Consider the following 19,518-nt stretch of genomic DNA (forward strand, 5'->3'; position numbering starts at 1 on the left):
GACGCCCACAGGCCATGCAGCGCCGCCGCCAGGCTCACAGAGCTGACCATGGAGGCTGGGAGGTGGGTTCGTGGCTGCTGCAGGTCCTCTCAGTGCTATTGTGCCTGGGCCTGGCCCCAACCAGGTCCCCTGGAGAGGCTAGCACTCCAGCTCCATGGAAGATGCTGGACCAGGAAGCAGCCACTCAGAGGGCGGGTCCACAGCCACTCAGTTGAATGGCAGTGCTCTCACAGCAGGCCGATCCCTGCAGGCCACACCCCTACCAGTGCACGAATCACGTGCACCGGGCCTCTAGTCTATAATAATAAAAGGGTAATATGCAAATCAACCGAACCCGAATGGTGGAACAACTGTCTGGATGACCTTCTGGACGAACCTTCCGGATGAAGCCAGGGCTGTGAGGGCCGAGGCAGCCGGGGCTGCGAAGGCCTATTCTTGCACAAATGCATGAATTTTGTGCAATGGGCCTCTAGTTTCTTAATAATAAGCCATCCTATTAACATGAACCAAACAATCTAAATCAATTAGGTATTAGGTAGTGCAGTTTGAGAGGGATGTCTGATTTAACAAAATATGATTGTTAATGAAACACTGAGAAATATCAAATCTAAACGTTTATAATGAGTAGTCCTGAATCCAGCCCTAAGTACACTGCACTTCATTAGACTGTAATTTTTAAAAGATTAAATTAAAAGAAACAAAAAACTGCCAAACTCAGAAAAAAGCTTTTTTAAAAAATTTATTTTTAAAATAAATTTGGGTGCAAGTTATAGACACTAACTCTAGCCAGCAAAGAGAACAGAGGAACAATATTTTGTTGCGTACGATTGGTTTATTTAATTAATTTAAAACATTTTCTTGATTCTGTTACATATAAAATTACATAAAGAGAAAAATGTGAAGAGCAGTGCTAGGATAATAATATGAAGGTTTATAGGAAAAGCTAATATTTTATGTAATTTCTGAGACCACTTTCTTTTACATTAAACCCTATTGAAGTGTTACATTTCCCCAAATGGTTCTAAATTTCATAAAGAATAAAAATTTTTCTATGTCAACTATATTTAAGTTGTATGCATTGCATTTCTCTTTATTTTTTAATTATAGAGGTAATACATGGTGATTGTTAAAAAAAGCCTTCAATTTGTAAGTAAAACACCCAGGTATAATCTTTCACCCCCCGCTCCCCAATCATGCTCTCCTTTCCAAAGGTAGCTACTTTAACATTTTAGTATGTGATTGTTGTTGTTATTGTTTTTTCTAAAATGTTACACACATTACTGTGATGTAATTTGTGAACAATTTTTTCAAAGGTCATCCATTGTATTTTCATGCCTTAGCATAATTTTCAATTGCTCTAAAACTTGATGTTACTTGCGTTTATTTATGTCTCATTTACTTTTCTGTAAATAGATATAACTTTTCAACAAGGTAATCAATTCCCCAACTTTTATGTCGTTCTTCAAATGCATCTACTTTCTCAAGACACTGACAAGTGCACACTGAACCTGAAACAAGAAGAAAGGGTAACAAGTTAAACCTTTATGAAGAATGCAATCAGGGATTCTTCTGAAAACACATCAAATGATTTTAAAAACTGTGTACTGAAGGTTTTTCTCTTTTTTTCTAATGAAAATGGGGAATTACTAAGGCAAATTCTGAACTCTAAATTGTTATCACTTATAACTCCTAAGAGCCAAACTAAACATACCATCTCTCTGGAAGAATTCAAACGTCTACAACATAAGCATACCACTTAGCTAAAAAGGCATATTACAAAAAAAAAAAAAAAAAAAAAAAAAAAAAAAAAAAAGCATATTACAGAGATCTCTCCTTTTCTAGGACAAAATAGTCTTCAATAAAATGGTTTCTGACCTTTAAATTTTGTACTTCTAGGTAATAATAGTTTGATAATAGCTCAGAACAGCTAACTGTTGACTTTATTTAAAAAGTTACAGCATACATTCATAACTTACCAAATAGACTTTTAATTTCATCATCTGATACATAAAATGGTGGTCCTAGGTAAAAGAAAAACATGGTTAGATCTCATTCTAAAGAGAAATAAATTCTCAGGATCCACTTCTCAGCTTATTTCCAACGACCTAGGTACACGTATTCTGCATATAACTTCATTAGCCAAATAGATGAGCGTGTGACAGGTTCTGCTGCTTTTTTTCTACCATCTCATACCAAAGCCTGGCTTACTGAGGTGGGTCCCATCTCCAGCAGAGATGAGGGGGCTGAGCCAGTCATGGGGCTTGGGAACACTGAAATCATACCAAAGTTCATTAACAAATTCCCTAGGGTTTCCTTCATCGTCTTGGGATACTGATTTTCTACTGCTCCTGCACTCCCCTATATTCTATACACCCTCCCACTTTGCTGAGGGCCATTAACTTGAAAGGAAACTTAGCTTCTGCCCCTCTCTCGAGCTCTCTCTTCTGAGCTCCACCATCAGGCATTGCTTACTGTGTTTTCTTCCCATAGGCCACTCCCTAAGCCTGCTGTTCAGGAATGAAACTGAAATCAGATTAGCAGAGCTGATATCTGTCTCCATTAATTTCTATTTCCATCGAATTGTCCCAGATTTCATTAAGAACAACAGGTCTCATCTTTTAATGAGTTTTTAGGATGATTCAAAGCAAAAAACACACTAACGTATGTAAATGTTTCTAAAACAGAGTACTTTTTAAAAAGCACAATTAAACATCAAAAAGGGAATTTTTAGAAATGAAAAATCTACATAGCTGGTTTTCAAATCTTCCTGAAGACAAAGTTCAGCGATGACAAAAGTTAAGCTTCAATGTTCAAATGCATCAAAATGGGTCCAGAAAAAAAACACAGCACTTTTACAAATTCAAAACAAAGATAGTTATAAAAACAATGCAATCAATAAATTGTAAAATTTCATAAATTAAAAAACAGCAATAGTTTAGAGCTTTTCTCGCACACCTCCTACCTCAACATGTCCACTTTTGACACTGCCCTCCTATGAGGGTGTTTGTGTGTGTGCAGCCATAGGCATCTGCCCAGATCATCCCCATCACCACGGATGACATAGATATGCTCTATCTATAGCAAAGCAAACAAATCTCTCTTCCTCCTAATCATGAGATTTCTCTTTTACATTAGGGCCATCCATTTCTCCCTCTCTTTCATAGTTTGAGCTGTGAATGAACAGAATGGGAATGGAATATGAGAAAAATATGTACCCAGTGGGAAGATAGAAAAAGTTTATAGTTTCCATTAGCCAAAACTAGACTTATCTTCATGTATGTGTATAAACACTATACTTCCTATGGGATAAATTAGGAGAAAATTAATGCTATTCATGTCATAGAATTAAATCAGGAAATGAGGCAATTAGGAAAACAAAAAGACTTTACCTGCATATTTAGTTGGATCATAAGAAAAAACACTCAAGAGGTACTGGAACCCTTTTCTCATTAGGGACAGCATTATATCTGCATAGCTAAAACAAACAAACAAAAGCACACACAAAAGTACGTGTTAGAATTCTCTACAAAGGCAAAGCCTGGCAGGGAGGGAAGGCAGCCTTTACTTCCATCTACATCACTGAGCTTATTTCTTCTAACAACCCTGTGAAGCCGATTCTCATTCTAAAAGTCAGAAATTGGTTCCACAAATTATGTCATCAGCCTAAACTGGGAAATAATAAAGATGGGAGTGAAAATGAGGCTGCTTCCAGAGCTGCTCAGACCAGAAGACTTCACAAGGAGACGAGCAGAGACCACTTCCACCGCGATGTTCCCAGAGGTCTGGCCACTTTGAACACATTCTTCCCAAAGGGCCACCGTGTGCTCTGGGGCAGTGACACCTCTTCCCAGGCGGGTCCCAAAATCACCTGGGCGCTTGCTCAAAAAAAAAAAAAAAAAAAAAAAGGACGCTTGAGCTCCATCCCCACAGACTGATTCTGTAGGTTTACTGTGGGACATGGTATGCTGTAGGGCTGTGGTTCTCAACCTTGATTGCACATTAGAATCACCTGGAAATCTTTTTAAAATCCTGATTTCTGGGCCTCATCCTCCGGAAATTCTGTTTCTTTGTTATGGGGTGGGGCCACAACATTAGTAACAAAGAAACATCTTCTTGAGTCACCGGCACTTGAATAAACCACTTACCTCTCACCAGCACCTATCTCACAAGTTTGGCTTTTGGAGTGGCAGGCGGCTGAACTTGGGTTCAGTTTCAGGAATAATGAGAGCATATACCTCACAGGGTTGTTTTGTGGGTGAAATGTGTTGATGCACATAAAGTATTTAAAACAATGTCTGGCACATGGCAAATGTACGACAAGTGTCACCTGGTATGTTAGCGGAGGTGGTGATGGTGGTACGAGTAGAAATATTACAATTTTGCAGAGGAGTAAACTGAGACTTAGAGAAGGTGGATACTTTGATCAAGGCAACACAGCTTGTAAATGACAGTCACAAGCCTTGTACCCAGGTCCCTATGGCCAAATCCTATACTTTTTAGACAAAAATGGTGTTGGATTTAGGTCTTCTAATTTCAAATACAAAATGCTACTTTAAACCAGTAAAATCCTAGCTAATTGTCTAGAATCCAGAAAAAGCACAGCATACTAAATTAAGAAGGCAAGAAATAAAAAAGTAAAGAAAGGAAGAAAGAGGAAGAAAGAAATGAAAAGCCAACATAATTAAAGAAACCAAATTACTAACCGTTTACGATCACCTGGGTTAATAGCAACGAATGCTCCTCTATCCCAAATCCTGTCAAATTTGCCAATATCTGCTCTATCAGAAAAAAAGAAAAAAAATTTACAACATTTTATATAAGAAACATCAAATCTTTAACACATCGAACAGTGATTCCCATGGTGCATGCTGGTACTTCAGCAGGTGTTACAGACCTAGGTGTGAAGGTGACATCTGTCTTGCTTTCCCTTCCTTTTACTTACTTGTCTAGGGTCATGACAATGTTTTCCATAGTTTGGAAGCTATCCAAGGACAAAAATATTGGGGAGGTAGGACGTGTTCAATGACTGCTGGCCTCACTGATTTTTTGTCAGTGTAGCCTACGATAAAAATAACTGCAGAACAGACTCAAACCAATGCTTTGTGAGTGCTACTACAATGGATGGGGAGAGGAAAGACTTGCCCCCACCCCAGCACGGCCAGCCAGTACTGAGGTTCCTAAAAGTGCAGAGGAAGTATTCAGTCCTACCTGGGAAGGTCAAAAAGGTTGCAACAGTACAATGAGATGTTCCCCGAAGAACTCTGTAATGAAAAAGTCAAGGAAAAAAGTCTGCTTAATAGGAGATAACTGAGTAGAAAAGGAAAGAAAAGAGGGAGAAACAAAGGTGGTGGAGAGAGAATGCATAATTAAATAGAAAGGATATGATTTTACTGCAGATAATGTTTTTACTGAAAATAAAATTTTACTGAAAAACATTTTTTAATGGCGTATTTTTTTTTTTAAAAAAAAACTGTTCTTTTGGATCAACTCAAGGAGGAAATAAAGAGAGATTAACCTCATTAACTTGTTAAAATTTAGCAATATTTATTTCATCAGAGTCCAGTTCAATCAATACTAGGCAAGCTGATAGAGAAAGGTAAAATATATGAATAGTTATTCATGAAAAGTGCAGTTGGGGTGATGTCCCCTTTGCTCTTTCATTCATTCATCTAATGAGCATTATTTTCTGAGTGCTTTGTGGATAGGACTACCCTGGTTCTAGATAGTGGATGTGAATTTGACACCGTCTCTGACCACAATGGGGACAACCTGGTGCAGCAGAGAGGCGTGGGTACAGAGAAACTTTACACTGCAGAACGGCCTGTACTGTTCTGGTTGTGTGCCTGAGAACTGTGAGAACAGAGGACAGAACAGGGAACTGACTGGGGAAAGGCTGAACAAGAGGCGGCTTTGAAAGGGTGTTGGTGCATCTGCTAACATTACAGGGGTTGGGCTGGGGGTGCAGTTCAGGGGGAGTATCATGACATGGATTCCATCATGTCCAGAGGATGGAAGTCTAGGAGGTGGGGTGCGGGCAGGGGTGAAGGGCAAGTTAGCAAAGGTGCATCAGGATGTGAAACTCTTGGGTTATATTCTGAAATGAGGTGCCAACTGAGGTTTATAAATACAGGAGGGAGGGTCTTTGAAGACCAGTTCAGAAGTACTCTGGGGGCAGCCCAGAGAGGCCTGGGCCTGGAGGCAGGGAGAACAACCGGTTCTTTTCTTCCTTTTGTTTTGTTAATCCTCACCTGAGAATATTTTCCCATTGATTTTTCAGAAGAGTAAAAGAGAGAGGGAAAGATAGAGCTGGGAGGAACCTGCAACTAACACACGTGCCCTTGACCAGAATGGAACCCGGGATCCTCTGGTCCGCAGGCTGACGCTCTATCCACTGAGCCAAACCGGCTAAGGCTAGCCAGTGCATCTTAACTGTGGATGCAGACTGGAATCACTGGGGAACTTTCAATAGTACTGATGCCAGCCCCACCCCAGAGGTTCTGACGCATTTGGCCTGAGGTGAGTCCTCAGACTGGGAACTTTAAAAGATCCACAGGTGACTTCGAATGTGAGGGCTGAGAGCCATTGCTCCAAGAGGCATGTGGGAGCAGGACTCACCTCTTTGGACTGAGTAATCTCCTGAGATTCTTAGATGATTGTGAATGGGATGGGAGGAAGCTGTAACATAAGGTACTAGCAAGCCTCCTAATGTCCTGAGCAATTAACTTCAGCATTTAAAAATGAGAGTGCTTTGTGAGAGACTGAATGTACCAACAATGGCCAGACCACGTAAGACAAGAGAACTTGGACCCATAAGCTCCCAGCAACCAGCCTGGGAAGCCAAACCACAGCCTACGTGGTCAATGACTGCCAGCCTACTTACTTTTTACCCTCCCCACTCAGGACCAACCAGAGAAAGTCAAATACATAACCTAAACCCATCACAGAGGATGGCCCCCTCTAGCTGGCCCCACTTTGGCTTCCCCAGCCCAACAGCCTCCAATCAGGGCACGCCTGAAGCCTTTGCGTTTTTCACTATTAAGCTTTCCCACTCTCCTGCCTGTCTTTTGGGGCTCTTCCAAATGCAAGTGGCTCACCCCCTCTGCTTGTTCACATTAGGGCCTTTATTATCCCCACACTATGACCCCAAGCTGGTGAAGCAGTGCCACTGGATCATTCTGGCCGCAGGATGACAACGTCCAAATCTATTCTTTCCAACCTAAGGGCTGCCCCGCATTTCAGAGACCTAAAACCATTTGCCAGCTACACCTTTGCCATTCTACAGGTCTCTTAAACTCAGCATCTCCAAAACAAAGCGCATTTTCTCTCCATTCCCTGCCATTCAACCTGTCATCTATTCTGGAAATAGGAACTCATCATCCTCTTGATCTCTCAGTTAATCACTAAATACCCCCCGTTTGGCATCCTCAGCATTGCTTTACCCTACCCGTGTTCCTCTGAGCGCCCCTGTCACTCTCCTAGCTCAGGTTTCCAAGATCTCTTTCCCAGACCACCGCTCACAGCCTCCCATCTGCTCTGTCAGGAGGCTCCTTCCCTTCAAATGTACTGCCCTTGAGGCCACAAGGTCTGTTGACTCAAAGGAAAATCTGGCCTTGTCACCTTCCCACTTAAACCTTGCTGCACGTGTCGCGCTGGTGTGGCTCAGTGGTTGACCATCGACCCATGCACCAAGAGGTTACTGGTTTGATTCCTGGTCAGGGTACGTGCCTGAGTTGTGGGCTTAATCCCCAGTGTGGGGGTGTGCAAAAGGCAGCCAATCAATGATGATCTTCTCTCATCAATCTTTCTTTCTATCTCTCTATCCCTCTCCCTTCCCCACTCTCTAAAAAAAAACAAAAACAAAAAATAATAACTTGGGGGCGAGGGGACCCTGAAAGTCCTAAACCTGATATTTTTAAAAAAATAATAATAAAATAAAACCTTGCTGCACAGCCTGAAGGTACCAGCTTCATAGGGCATCTGAGACCATGGATGTGACGCCCTGCCTGTCCTAGCCCTGTCAGTCACCATGCTTCATTCAGGAAGCTCCCCCAGGCTGGGTTAGGTAATTTTCCTCTCTGTTCCCTTAATACCCATGCCATTACACATAACTCCACTTATGACAGCTTTCTCTGCGTTTCTCTTTTCTCTCCTAAGCTAAAGGATTCTTTAGGGCAGGGACTGTATTATCTTCTCAATGTCTCATGCAGGGTGTGGCACAAGACAGGTCTCAGATATGACAATTTGTAAATTTAAAAAATCATATAGGCCCTGGCCAGTGTGGCTCAATTGGTTGAGCATCATCCTGTGCACCGAAAGGTCACCAGTTTGATTCGAGGTCAGGGCACATACCCAGTTTTGTGGGTTTGATCCCCAGTTGGGGTGCACACTGGAGGCAATGAATTGATGTCTCTCTCTCTCTCTCCCTTTCCCTTACTCTGTCTTTAAAAATAAATAAAATCAATAATCAGAGAGAATCATTGATTGGCTGCCTCCTGCATGCCCCACACTTGGGATCGAGCCTGTAACCCAGGCATGTGCCCTGACCAGGAATCAAACCATGACCTCCTGGTTATTAGGTTGATGCTCAACTCCTAAACCATGCTGGCTGGGTTATCCATCAATCTTTTTAAGCCCTAGCTCCTTAATTTATAAGTGAATCTTATGTACACTTGCATAGTATCCTCATTCATATTGAAAAAACATTTTTGTGGGGGTATGGACATAATTATTTATGAAAAAACAAAACAAACCTTGAATACTTTGGCTCCAGGAATTTCCTTGATTGGTTCTTCTGAGTAAGAAAGATTCTGCTCCGTAAAAAATTCCCGTATCCCAAGTTCACTGATTTCCACACCGACTACACTGTGTCCCCGATCTGCAAACCTGCATAAAACCATACATTTACACTTAAGTTTTTATTTTAAATATAGTTCTAAATAAAAGGATATGCCCAATAAGCATATATTTTCCTTAACTTTACGGGATTTACATGAATTCAGGTTCATAGGGTTTCATAGAACATATAGATCCACAGAAAGTGAATCTATATATTTTCAAACCATATGTTATATGGAATTCTGAAAAATTCATTTATATGACTTTAGGAAAATAATTTTTAACTTTGGAAAATTATTCCTTAAAGTGTTGATTTACTACAACTGGACTTTATTGGAAGAGTTTCTGATTTAAAAGCATCCTGTGGATTAAAAGTACTTTTCAATTTCTCTAAATTGGCTCTGTCCATTACAACCTTCAGTGATGATGGACGTGTCTATACCTACGCTGTCCAGGCCAGCAGCCACTAACCACACTGGCTGTCGAACACCTGGGACCTGGCCAGTGTGATTTAGTTTACATTTAAATAGCCACGAGCGGCTAGTAGCTCTGGTACTGGAGCCTATGGCTCTAGAACACTAGCATCCATTTCTATAAAAAATCTTATAATTTTCATTTACAATACATTCTACCCAGAAATTTATTTAATTATCATATGCAAATAACTAGTATTTTCCTGGTAAGCTTTATAATTACAGAACTCACAGATTTGGAATTCTGCACTCCAGAGAAAACATGACTAGTGGCACAAAATACCTAGGCAAAGTATTGACTTTATGCCAAATTAAATTAAACACACACACAGTCAGTTCTGCGATAATGCAACAGATGCCTACCTAAAAATCACCACACTACGCAAAATCATGCAATAAAAACCACAAGGCTCATGGAGAAGATAAGGGTTGGGGTGCAACATTAAAAACTCTGTCATAATGTAATATTATTCAGCTATAAAAAAAGAACAAAGCGTTGCCATTTGTGACAACCTGGGCGAACCTTGAGGGCATTATGCTAATTGAAATAAGTCCGAAGAGAAAGACAAATGCCATATCATTTCATTTATATGTGATATCTAAAAATAAAATAAAATAACAAACAAATTAATTAATAGATAAAGAGAGCAGATTGATGGTTGCCAGAGGCTGGGGTTGGGGGCTGGGCAACATGGGTGAAGGGGGTCAAAAAGTACAAACTTCCAGTTATAAAAGAAATAAGTCATGGGGATGTAATGTACAGCACGAGGATATAGATACTAATACTGTATTGCATACAGGGTGGGGCCAAAATAGGTTTTCAGTTGTTCATATGGAAAATAATACAATAATTAATAATAATTCAAGAATAAACTGCATACTCACAGCTTAAACCCACTTTTGCCCCACCCTGTATTTGAAAGTTGCTAAGAGTAGATCTTAAAAGTTCTTGTCAGGAGAAAAAAAATTATAACTATGTATTGTGACGGATGTTAACAAGACATTGTGGTGATCCTTTTGTAGTACCTACAAATATCAAATCATTGTGCTGTACACCTGAAACTAACATAATGTATGTCAATTATACAGTTATGCATTTATGTATGTATGTATGTATGTATGTATGTATGTAGGCATGTATTTGTTTATTGGAGTTCCAGTGCGTTTTCACTGAGATAAATTTTAAAAAATCAACATTTTATCATCCATCTTTTCTGAACTTTATAAACTCAGCAGAGACACTGGTCCACATGTGCACACACAACATGATACCTGCTGACCAAAACAAAGCCCCATTGGAACACTTGCCAATTGTAACAGAAAGCCAATTTTCCCTTTCCGCCAATTTTTTCAAAATTTTGAGTCCCCACTGTTCACTTCTCAGTGGAAATGGTCCCGTATGGCTAGGGAACAATAAAATTCTACCCCATTTTTACTGAACAAAAAAATACTTTCAGGTTTTAGTTTTGTTTCAAAACAGGGAACAGTGACTTTGTTTTCTCCAGGCACTCTCCCCCAGAACCATTGGTTAAAATACAGTATTCCGCTATCTTACTAACCCAACGCTACCCTCCCCCTGCTCAGTACTGTCAATTGGAGAATTTAAATACACTTTCTGTTGGAATCTGTCAGCTATGGTCCAGGTGCCAGGCTGGCTCCCTCTGACCTCATGAACTGTTACAACATCTGGACCCTTAACTCTTTACCCTAAAGATGAGTTTTTACATCTGGAGAGTGGATTTTCTCTGAGAGTTTAAAAACTATCTTTAAGGAAATATAGAACTTCAAGCTCACCAAAGTCCACTTAAATTCACCAAAAAGGTGACTGACTTCAGCTCCCACAAGGCCAATAATTTTGTTTGACAAAGATATTCTGCCAGAAAATGATTCCCCAGTAACAGTTTTTAAGATGTACAGAATGCTGAAAAAAGTAGCAAATTAAAGTAACATGGCTTAATTCCCAAGAATCTATTTCATTTTTTTTCTTACTCATCTACAAGGTCAGGAGTGTGGCTTAAGGCAGTTTTTGATGAGGTTATAAACTTTCAAAGTGTTTCTAAATCCTCATTGCAGACTCCCTTTCTTTTGGGGCAAAGTCACCTCCCTCCCACCCCTACTTAAAAAAATTAAACCAAGTGAGATGTTTTGATACCAACAATTTACACTCAAGGCTTTGTGCTGAGTTGTCTGGTTCTAACCCAAGCATGATGATATCAAACACAAAGCACATGGCAAAGGAAAGATGCTCCCATCTCATTCTGAAAACAAGCATTAATAACCAGTTGCCTCGCCTTTCCCCCCAGGATTATTCCTTAACTTAAAAATAATGTTTAAAAAAGTTGTTACATATTTGCTATAACTTATCTCTGTGAACCAACATCTAGAAATAAACTGGGTAAACATTACAAAAGAAGAAAAAACCTTTGTCAGTAGAAAAAGACAGAAAACTAGTAGAAATTTGGCACAGTTTACACGTTAAATAGTTATATAATACACAAATACTACAACATGGACTTTACACCTTGAGAAAGACCAGACGTTTACTTGTAGAACTGGGCGTTGGAAGGGCTACAGCTTTTGAGTTATTGTGAAGTGATGGACAGAGGATTATTGGGAATCGAGTTTAAAGTCCTAACTCTAGCTGTGGATGGGGCTGACTCACAGCACACAGGATGAACTGAGGCCTCTGGGAGAGGTTTGAGGTGTGTGCCTGTGTTTGTTTTATCTATTCATACACAGCTTAGTTCCATTGGGCAGAGCTATCTGCTTTCACCTCATGTTTCTTGCAGACTAAACAAATGTAAAATTCATGTCATGCTCAAATTATTCCCTAATATATCAATGGAGTTGAACAAAATTCACATTTTTTAAATACAAGGTAGAGCAGAAGTCACTGTACCTATTACCCACATAAGACTACACACTTTCTATGTGGTCAGAGCATGAACTGTTATAGTTCTAAAATAAACATCTTAATAATGTGTCTTTCATATTTCCTAGGAAGTTTGTAAGTTAACGTATAGGGATTATTTCTTTTATATTTTTCATGCATTTTTTGAAGTTATATAAACAAAAGAGTCTAAACCAGCTGCATGAATTTTTATTTCCATTCAACATATGGAAAAATGAAATACTGCTTACTATAGACTGGTATAGGCTGGATAACATTGGAATACTAGAGGCCCGGTGCACACAATTCATGTCCGGGGATGGGGGCGTCTCTTAGCCCAGCCTGTACCCTCTCCCCATCCAGAACTCCTCAGGTAGGCTCCCTAGGCCTGGCTGGTGATCAGGACCTATTGGGGCTTTCCTTCCCCTGGCTGCCAGCAGCTGGCCCTGCCTCCCCTGCTGCCACTGCTTCCCATGTGTGCGGTGCTGTCCTCCCTTCCCCACCACTGGTCCCAATCCCTTGGCTGGCCTGGGCTTCCCTCTGTGGGGTATTGCTGGCTGGCCGCCCACACCTGCCACAGCGTTGCTGGCTGGTGGCCTGGGCCTCCCTCTGTGGGGCAATCGATTGCAGGCCAAATGGGCAGGGCTCTGTGATCAATTGCCAAGCAGAGGGTGGCCTGGGCCTCCCACTTTGGGTAGATTGATCGCGGAGCCACCCCATCAATCGCCCCACAGAGGGGTGGCTTGGGCCTCCCTCTGCGGGACGATCGTGGGGTGATGGTGGGGCCCCTCAACCAATCGCATCACACCCACGTTGGCTGGCCTAGCGCCAGAGCCTGTCATAGCATGGTCATCTGGAAGGTCATTTTGCTGTTCGGTTGATTTGCATATTACGCTTTTATTATTATAGACATTGCCCTTAAAAAAAACACACCTAAGCCCAGCCGGTGTGGCTCAGTGGTTGAGCATCCACCTATGAGCCAGGAGAAGGTCACGGTTCAATTCCTGGTCAGGGCACATGCCTGCATTGTGGCCTCAGTCCCCAGTGTGGGACATGTAGGAGGCAGCCAGTCAATGATTCTCTCATCATTGATGTTTCTCTCTCTCTCTTCCTCTCTGAAATCAATAAAAATATATTTAAAAAAAACCCTAAGAAAATGTCTTAAACATTTTTTTTTTTAATGCCTTTTGGGCCTCAGTTCATAGTTTATTCAAATCTGGCATCTGCCAAAACCGGTTTGGCTCAGTGGATAGAGCGTCGGCCTGTGGACTGAAAGGTCCCAGGTTCGATTCCGGTCAAGGGCATGTACCTGGGTTGCAGGCACATCCCCAGTGGGAGATGTGCAGGAGGCGGCTGATCGATGTTTCTCTCTCATCGATGTTTCTAACTCTCTATCTCTCCCCCTTCCTCTCTGTAAAAAATCAATAAAATATATTTTAAAAAAAAATCTGGCATCTGTATAGACTTCAATCTACAAATTAGTAAGATAAATGAAAAACCTCTAGTATAATAATTTCTATGCAATTATATACAATTTAGTTCTGGTATTATCATAAGTGATTTTAAACCTAACATATTTAACAATCACATCTAATTGTCTGTTTCATCATACCAATCTTGTCTCTGCTTGTTAGATTTTTTTTTTTTTTTGCCAGGAAATATCTTATTGACAACCAGGGCAGGGACACAGCCATAAGAGAGGGAAGTACACAGGACTGCAAACTAAAACCCAATAGCCAGCAGGGGCCATTTGGGAAAGGAACACTGCATCCTGGGGTCCTCAAGGTCTCCTACCCATAGACACACAAGACTGGGCATCCAGGAGAGGGGGCAGTGACTCTGGAGCCCCAGGGAATGGCAGGATATATGATGCCTATTACGAGAGACAGGGCAAGCAGGTAAAATGGAGAGAGGGTCCATCACTGCCTAAAGCCACCTCCTCCTCTTAGAGCCCAACACCACGTGGAGGACTGAACCACCTAGGATTTTACAATCAGCTACTGATTGTAAAATCCTAAGAGGGTAGTCTTCTCATCATTCATCTGTTTACCACTGTAGATGAGCTGCTGCTGCTGTGTGTGTGTGTGGGGGGGGGGGGGAGGGGGGGCGTGGGGGGGTTCCCTCTTTCACACATTCCTTGATTCATTCCATTGTATCTGTGGGTTCAATGTCAACCTCAATCTCCTTTCTGGTGAGCGTCTTCACTTTAATTAGCATCTTCTTCTAATATTGGGTCTGCCCACAGATAAATTGCTGCTTCTACTGCTGTGGTGGCTGCTGCCACTCCCCAGCACTCTGTCGGTGGGAGTCACTCTAGATCAGTGATGGCGAACCTATGACACCTCTGACACGCGACCTCATTTTTTTGGTTGATTTTTCTTTGTTAAGTGGCATTTAAATATATAAAATAAAATATCAAAAATATAAGTCTTTGTTTTACTATGGTTGCAAATATCAAAAAATTTCTATATGTGACACGGCACCAGAGTTAAGTTAGGGTTTTTCAAAATGCTGACACGCCGAGCTCAAAAGGTTCGCCTTCACTGCCCTAGATTGTTCTTATCACTTATGACTTGGCAATAAGACAATCTATTTATAGACTTAATAATTTTCAGGCAGGTAGTTTCCAAAGTAATTCTTTTTTCTGGTTCAGTCATCTGAACCGACTTGGTTAGGATCAAGTCTAATAATATAGTTTAAATGTTGTCAATTTCATGGCCACAGTTAAGCTATAGCAGGCATTTTACAAATGCTCTCAGCTACAAGTACTTTTCACCAAGATAAGAAAGTGTGTTAATGCATATCTGCTCTTACCATTTCATCTCAACTGCTTTCCCACAAAGAGGGAAAAATACCCTCAGTCCACTCTCGCCTTTAAGGAAAGCATCCAAATGCTTCTTTAATAGCCTGGGGAGAAAAACAAAGTTTTAAAAATTAGCCAATGCAGAGGAAAGGACTACAACTGTATGACACTAAGTACTTTTCATGTATTACCTCACTATTCCCAACTTTACAAAGTAGATAACATCAATTATTATAATCTCCAGGTGACATAAAAAGAAATAGGAAGGCGAAGTAGCTTGCTCAGTAACATATGAGTGGTTAATCTGACTTAAATATGTGGCTGTCTTGATTAGTAATCTATAATAATAAAAGTGTAATATGCTAACTAGACCGGAGGTCCTTCCAGGAGACCTTCCAGACAAAGCTGGGACTGTGAGGGAAGCCCAGGTCCCGGGTGCCAGAGAGAAGCTGGTGCCAGCAGCAGGGGGAAGGCAGGCCTACTCTTGCACGAATTTCATGCATCGGGCCTCTAGTTAAAAATAAAATACAAATTTCTTTGGTTGATGTTTTGAAATTTCTTTATTACTCTCTCAAAGGTATCTGTGTATGTGTTTACGTGTGTGTGAGATGTGGGGGAGCCTCTGGGTACACTGAGCTTTTCAAGCTCTCTAAATGTGTGCTCAGGTCTCAGAAGGAGGGCTGAAGAGTTACAGTTATTTTTGTAGTTAATTCCTCTGTAGAGATGTGGCTCTTCTAAGGCCATCCACATGACAGAGATAACCCATATAATGATTCTGGGATGTTGCCCCAACTACCCTCGGTGTGCAAATGCGATCCTATATAATAAAAGGGTAATATGCAAATTGATCCTAACAGCAGAACGATGGGGAATGACTGGTCACTATGACACACACTGACCACCAGGGGGCAGACACTCAATGCAGGAGCTGCCCCCTGGTGGTCAGTGCGCTCCCACAGGGGGAGCTCTGCTTAGCCACAAGTCAGGTTGACGGTGCCAGCACAGTGGTGGTGGCAGGAGCCTCTCCCGCCTCCTCAGCAGCACTAAGGATGTCCAACTGCAGCTTAGGCCTGCTCCCCGCTGGCAAGTGGACATCCCCCGAGGGCTCCCAGGCTGCCAGAGGGATGTCTGACTGCCAGCTTAGGCCCGATCCCCCGGGGAGCAGGCCTAAGTCAGCAGGTGGACATCCCCCAAGGGTTCCAGACTGCGAAAGGGCACAGGTCGGGCTGAGGGACCCCCCCCCCCCCCCCCGAGTGCACAAGTTTTTGTGCACCGGGCCTCTAGTTAGTACTAATAAAAATGTCCCCTGGGAGGGCAGATGACTGCCTGGAACAAGGAATGTCTGACATGACCACTTGACTCAGCACTGGCCTAAGATTTATTGTCCCTGCTTTGAAGCCCACTACTGCTACTAACACGTGGCTCAACATCCTGGCTCACTTGCTAATTTCTTTCAACTTATCTTCCCCTATATAGATAATACTTTAACATTTGAACACATGTTATTGGAAAGCAAAGTAAGAACACCATCACTTCTCAGTATAAAGAGATATAGGCATTAATGTCACTTGAGCATCTGCTGTATGTATAAGCACACAATATATAGATGCTACAAGGGCTTAAAAAAGAAAACCATATTTCATAAACCTAAGATGCCTTCAATTGTAAGTCACACCATTATTTATACTCTGGGGGAAGAGAAAACATTGCCAATCACCTATGACATGACATAGATTGGTTCTGTTTTCAGAGATGCTAAAATGTGCATCTTAAAATCAGTCAAATAATGTGTGCCTATGTTATTATTTCTATTGCCAAAGTCAGTCTCTGATAGAGCATTTCTCGGTTATATACCAAACATTTCTTACTGGTGTCCTTGTTCTTGATGAAATGTAATTTTGCGCTCCACCCACTTTTCTTGCCAGTCTTCCAGAGTTAGTATTCGGTTTTTCTGTACCTCAGTATCGGGGTACTCTTTAACATCAAGTGAAGTTCTTGTATCATCCATAGTTTCGTGGGTACCTTTGCTTTACAAGCAGATGTCTCCAACGCCTAAGTGGGAAATATTTGCAATGTTGACATTTAAGGGCACTGCAATTCTCTTGAAGAATGAAATAAAAACTATTCTCCTCAGACGTATGGTTCTTAAAAAATATTTCAACATCACAAGAAAAGCCATACAAAAATTGAATTACATCTTAACATTAGAGTAAAAGGTTTTAAGTTAAGAAAAGGAGAGGAGAAAAAAACAAACAGGCATTTCATACTTTATAACTTTTATAAACTTAAGATAATTTTTTCTAGCATCTCAGTTACTCTTTAATTTAAAATTTGTAAAAAATTTATCTTTGTTGTTGAAAGTATTACAGATGTCCCCCTTCCCCCCCTCATTGACCCCCTCCACCCAGCCCAGAAACCTCTAGGCTTTTACCACACTATAGTCTATGTCCATGGGTTATGCATATATGAATATAAGTTCTTTAAATAATCTCCCCCACCTCCCTCTGAGATTTATCAGTCTGTTTCATGCTTCTATGTATCTGGATCTATTTTGTTCATCAGTTTATTCTGTTCATTAGATTCTATATATGAGTCAGATCATGTGGTACTTGTCTTCCTCTGACTGGCTTATTTCCCTTAGCACAATACTCTCCAGATCCCTCCAAATGGTAAGAGATCCTTCTTTATAAGAGCTGCATAGTATTCCATGGTGTAAATATACCACATATTTTCAAATGCTTACTTCTTTTTTTTAATCAATGTTACAATGCATACAATTTAAAGATTCAACAGTTATGAAAATAATAGCTCCCATTCCCAACCATCTTTAACTTTTATAGCTAAGTCTTGAAATTTAACTCTATATCTCAAAATAACAAGTTTATTTTGTATCTTCTTGATTTTTCATTTCTAGGTAGCTTCTAGAGAAGATAAGCAGTTAGCCCTCTTTCAACTTCCCAACACACACACACACACACACACACACACACACACACACACACACCTTCTCATTTTCCCTATCCTTTCAGTAGCAGATTTTTGATTAAATATTCGGAGTACACATTGTTCTGACTCATTAAATACTTCCCACAGCTTAGCATTCTGTAATTACTTTTACTTTGCTGTGTAACTTTTTTATTCTGTAGTTAATAACTATCTTGCTTTTTTATTTATAAAATTTCTATACAGTAGTTTGAATTATATTAGTATGCTATTATTGGTGGTTCTAACTTAATGATTTATTCTTGAGGATAGCAAACAAAGCATAAAAGCATAAAAAGGAAAAGTTCATTTTAATGAAAATTTTGGCTTTGATGTGCTTAGAATTTAAGAAGGCACATCCCTTGTAATTGGGAATATAAATTCACTTCTCAGCGAATATTTGTTAACAAATGACTTTTGCAAGGCTCTCAGAGTTTTTTGAGAGGTTAGCGTGAAGTATCTGATATTGGGTACAGAAAAGCAATGAATTGGTTTTTTATCTCCATGTCTAGTTGAAATTTTGGGCTTGAGATGTCACTAAGCAGTTTTCTACTTAAAACAAAAGGAAAGCATAATTTTATCCCAGAGGCAGGGCAACCTGGATTGTACAACTCTATCCCTCTCACACAACCTTGAAATGTAACTGAACACCAGGAATATAACTTAATCACCTCGGAAAACATTAACAGCTTCTTAACTTGTCCCTGTCCTTTTCTGGAGAAATAAAAAGTTTCGTTCTAAAATCAGATAAAACCGCAAATTATAAAAATCAGGAAAGGCAAGTTTCACTAGTATTTTCCCCCATACATGGAAATAGATGTGCTAGTTTGGTCGCTAATTTCTCTGTGGGTGGGCCCCCACCTTTAAACAAAAACATGTTACTGCTTTTTAAAAAATTTTGCTAAATTTAAGAATGACTTCCCTAAAGTGCACAAAGTTTAAGAGTACGGCTCAGTGAATGTTTACATAGAAGTTTTACACCTGTGTTAACACCATGGAGCAAGACAATATTTAAAGCACCCCAGTCCCCCCCCCCCCCCGCTACACACACCACCCCCAGTGCATCACTCACTATTCTGACAAGTACTTCTCTTACCAATCACTGATATACACAAGAATCTTTTGGTTTAACTTTAAATAATGGACTCACAGCAAAGTCATTTACTTCCCGGCCTCTATTCTCAGATCTCACTCTGCTCCCTGCATCCCATTCCGGGACGCGGATGGCTGGGCTGTCCATCCTTTTGAGGCTGCCGGTTCCCGAACCCCATCCCAGGCTCGCACCCAGCGGATCATTCCATCTCTCACCCGCGCTTTCGCTGGACCGCAGGGGACCTACCTCGCCAGTCGCCCGCTGCCTCACGGTCTAGCTCCGAACCGCCACGGGCGGGCAAGTAAAGGCCTGGGCGCCCCGCCTCCCCCGCGCCCCGCCTTAGTCTCCGCCCCCTGGCCCACCCCTCACCGGCGTCCAGCCCGCGCGCCCGCCCAGGTGCCCCGCCTCGGCCCCCGCCCCGGACCCGCCCCCTCCCTGGACG

At 41.2% G+C, this 19,518-nt stretch overlaps 1 protein-coding gene and 1 pseudogene across 3 annotated transcripts; both read right to left on the minus strand.

Moving 5' to 3' along the window:
- Positions 1–723: 723 nt before the first annotated feature.
- TPMT (thiopurine S-methyltransferase) lies at positions 724–19,439 on the minus strand. 2 transcript variants are annotated; one of them, XM_081088471.1, is made up of 9 exons: positions 19,323–19,439; positions 16,870–17,053; positions 15,013–15,105; positions 8,751–8,883; positions 5,209–5,261; positions 4,704–4,778; positions 3,390–3,475; positions 1,977–2,021; positions 724–1,508 (listed from the first exon to the last, which is right to left on the minus strand). In XM_081088471.1, exons 2-9 carry the CDS (start codon positions 17,007–17,009, stop codon positions 1,396–1,398), a joined length of 738 nt encoding a protein of 245 aa, XP_080944597.1. In that variant the 5' UTR covers positions 17,010–17,053; positions 19,323–19,439; the 3' UTR covers positions 724–1,395. The 2 variants fall into 2 exon arrangements, with proteins under 2 accessions (XP_080944597.1, XP_080944598.1); XM_081088472.1 differs by lacking the exon at positions 19,323–19,439 and adding an exon at positions 19,134–19,295 and having other exon boundaries at positions 733–1,508.
- On the minus strand, positions 14,118–14,415 carry LOC308517341 (ubiquitin-like protein NEDD8; annotated as a pseudogene). The gene has a single exon. The product of its transcript is annotated as a ubiquitin-like protein NEDD8 (transcript).
- Positions 19,440–19,518: the final 79 nt, after the last annotated feature.

The sequence above is a fragment of the Myotis nattereri genome (genome assembly GCF_964212035.1).
Source record: "Myotis nattereri genome assembly, chromosome: 3".
Taxonomy (NCBI): domain Eukaryota; kingdom Metazoa; phylum Chordata; class Mammalia; order Chiroptera; family Vespertilionidae; genus Myotis; species Myotis nattereri.

Coding starts and splice junctions, on each gene's coding strand:
- TPMT (XM_081088471.1), bottom strand. CDS start 17,009: ATGGATGATACAAGAACTTCACTTGATGTTAAAGAGTACCCCGATACT. Junction 5,262..8,750: donor CTGGAGCCAAAGTATTCAAG/GTTTGTTTTGTT, acceptor TTTTCATTACAG/AGTTCTTCGGGGAACATCTC. Junction 2,022..3,389: donor TGATCCAACTAAATATGCAG/GTAAAGTCTTTT, acceptor TCTTTTACCTAG/GACCACCATTTTATGTATCA.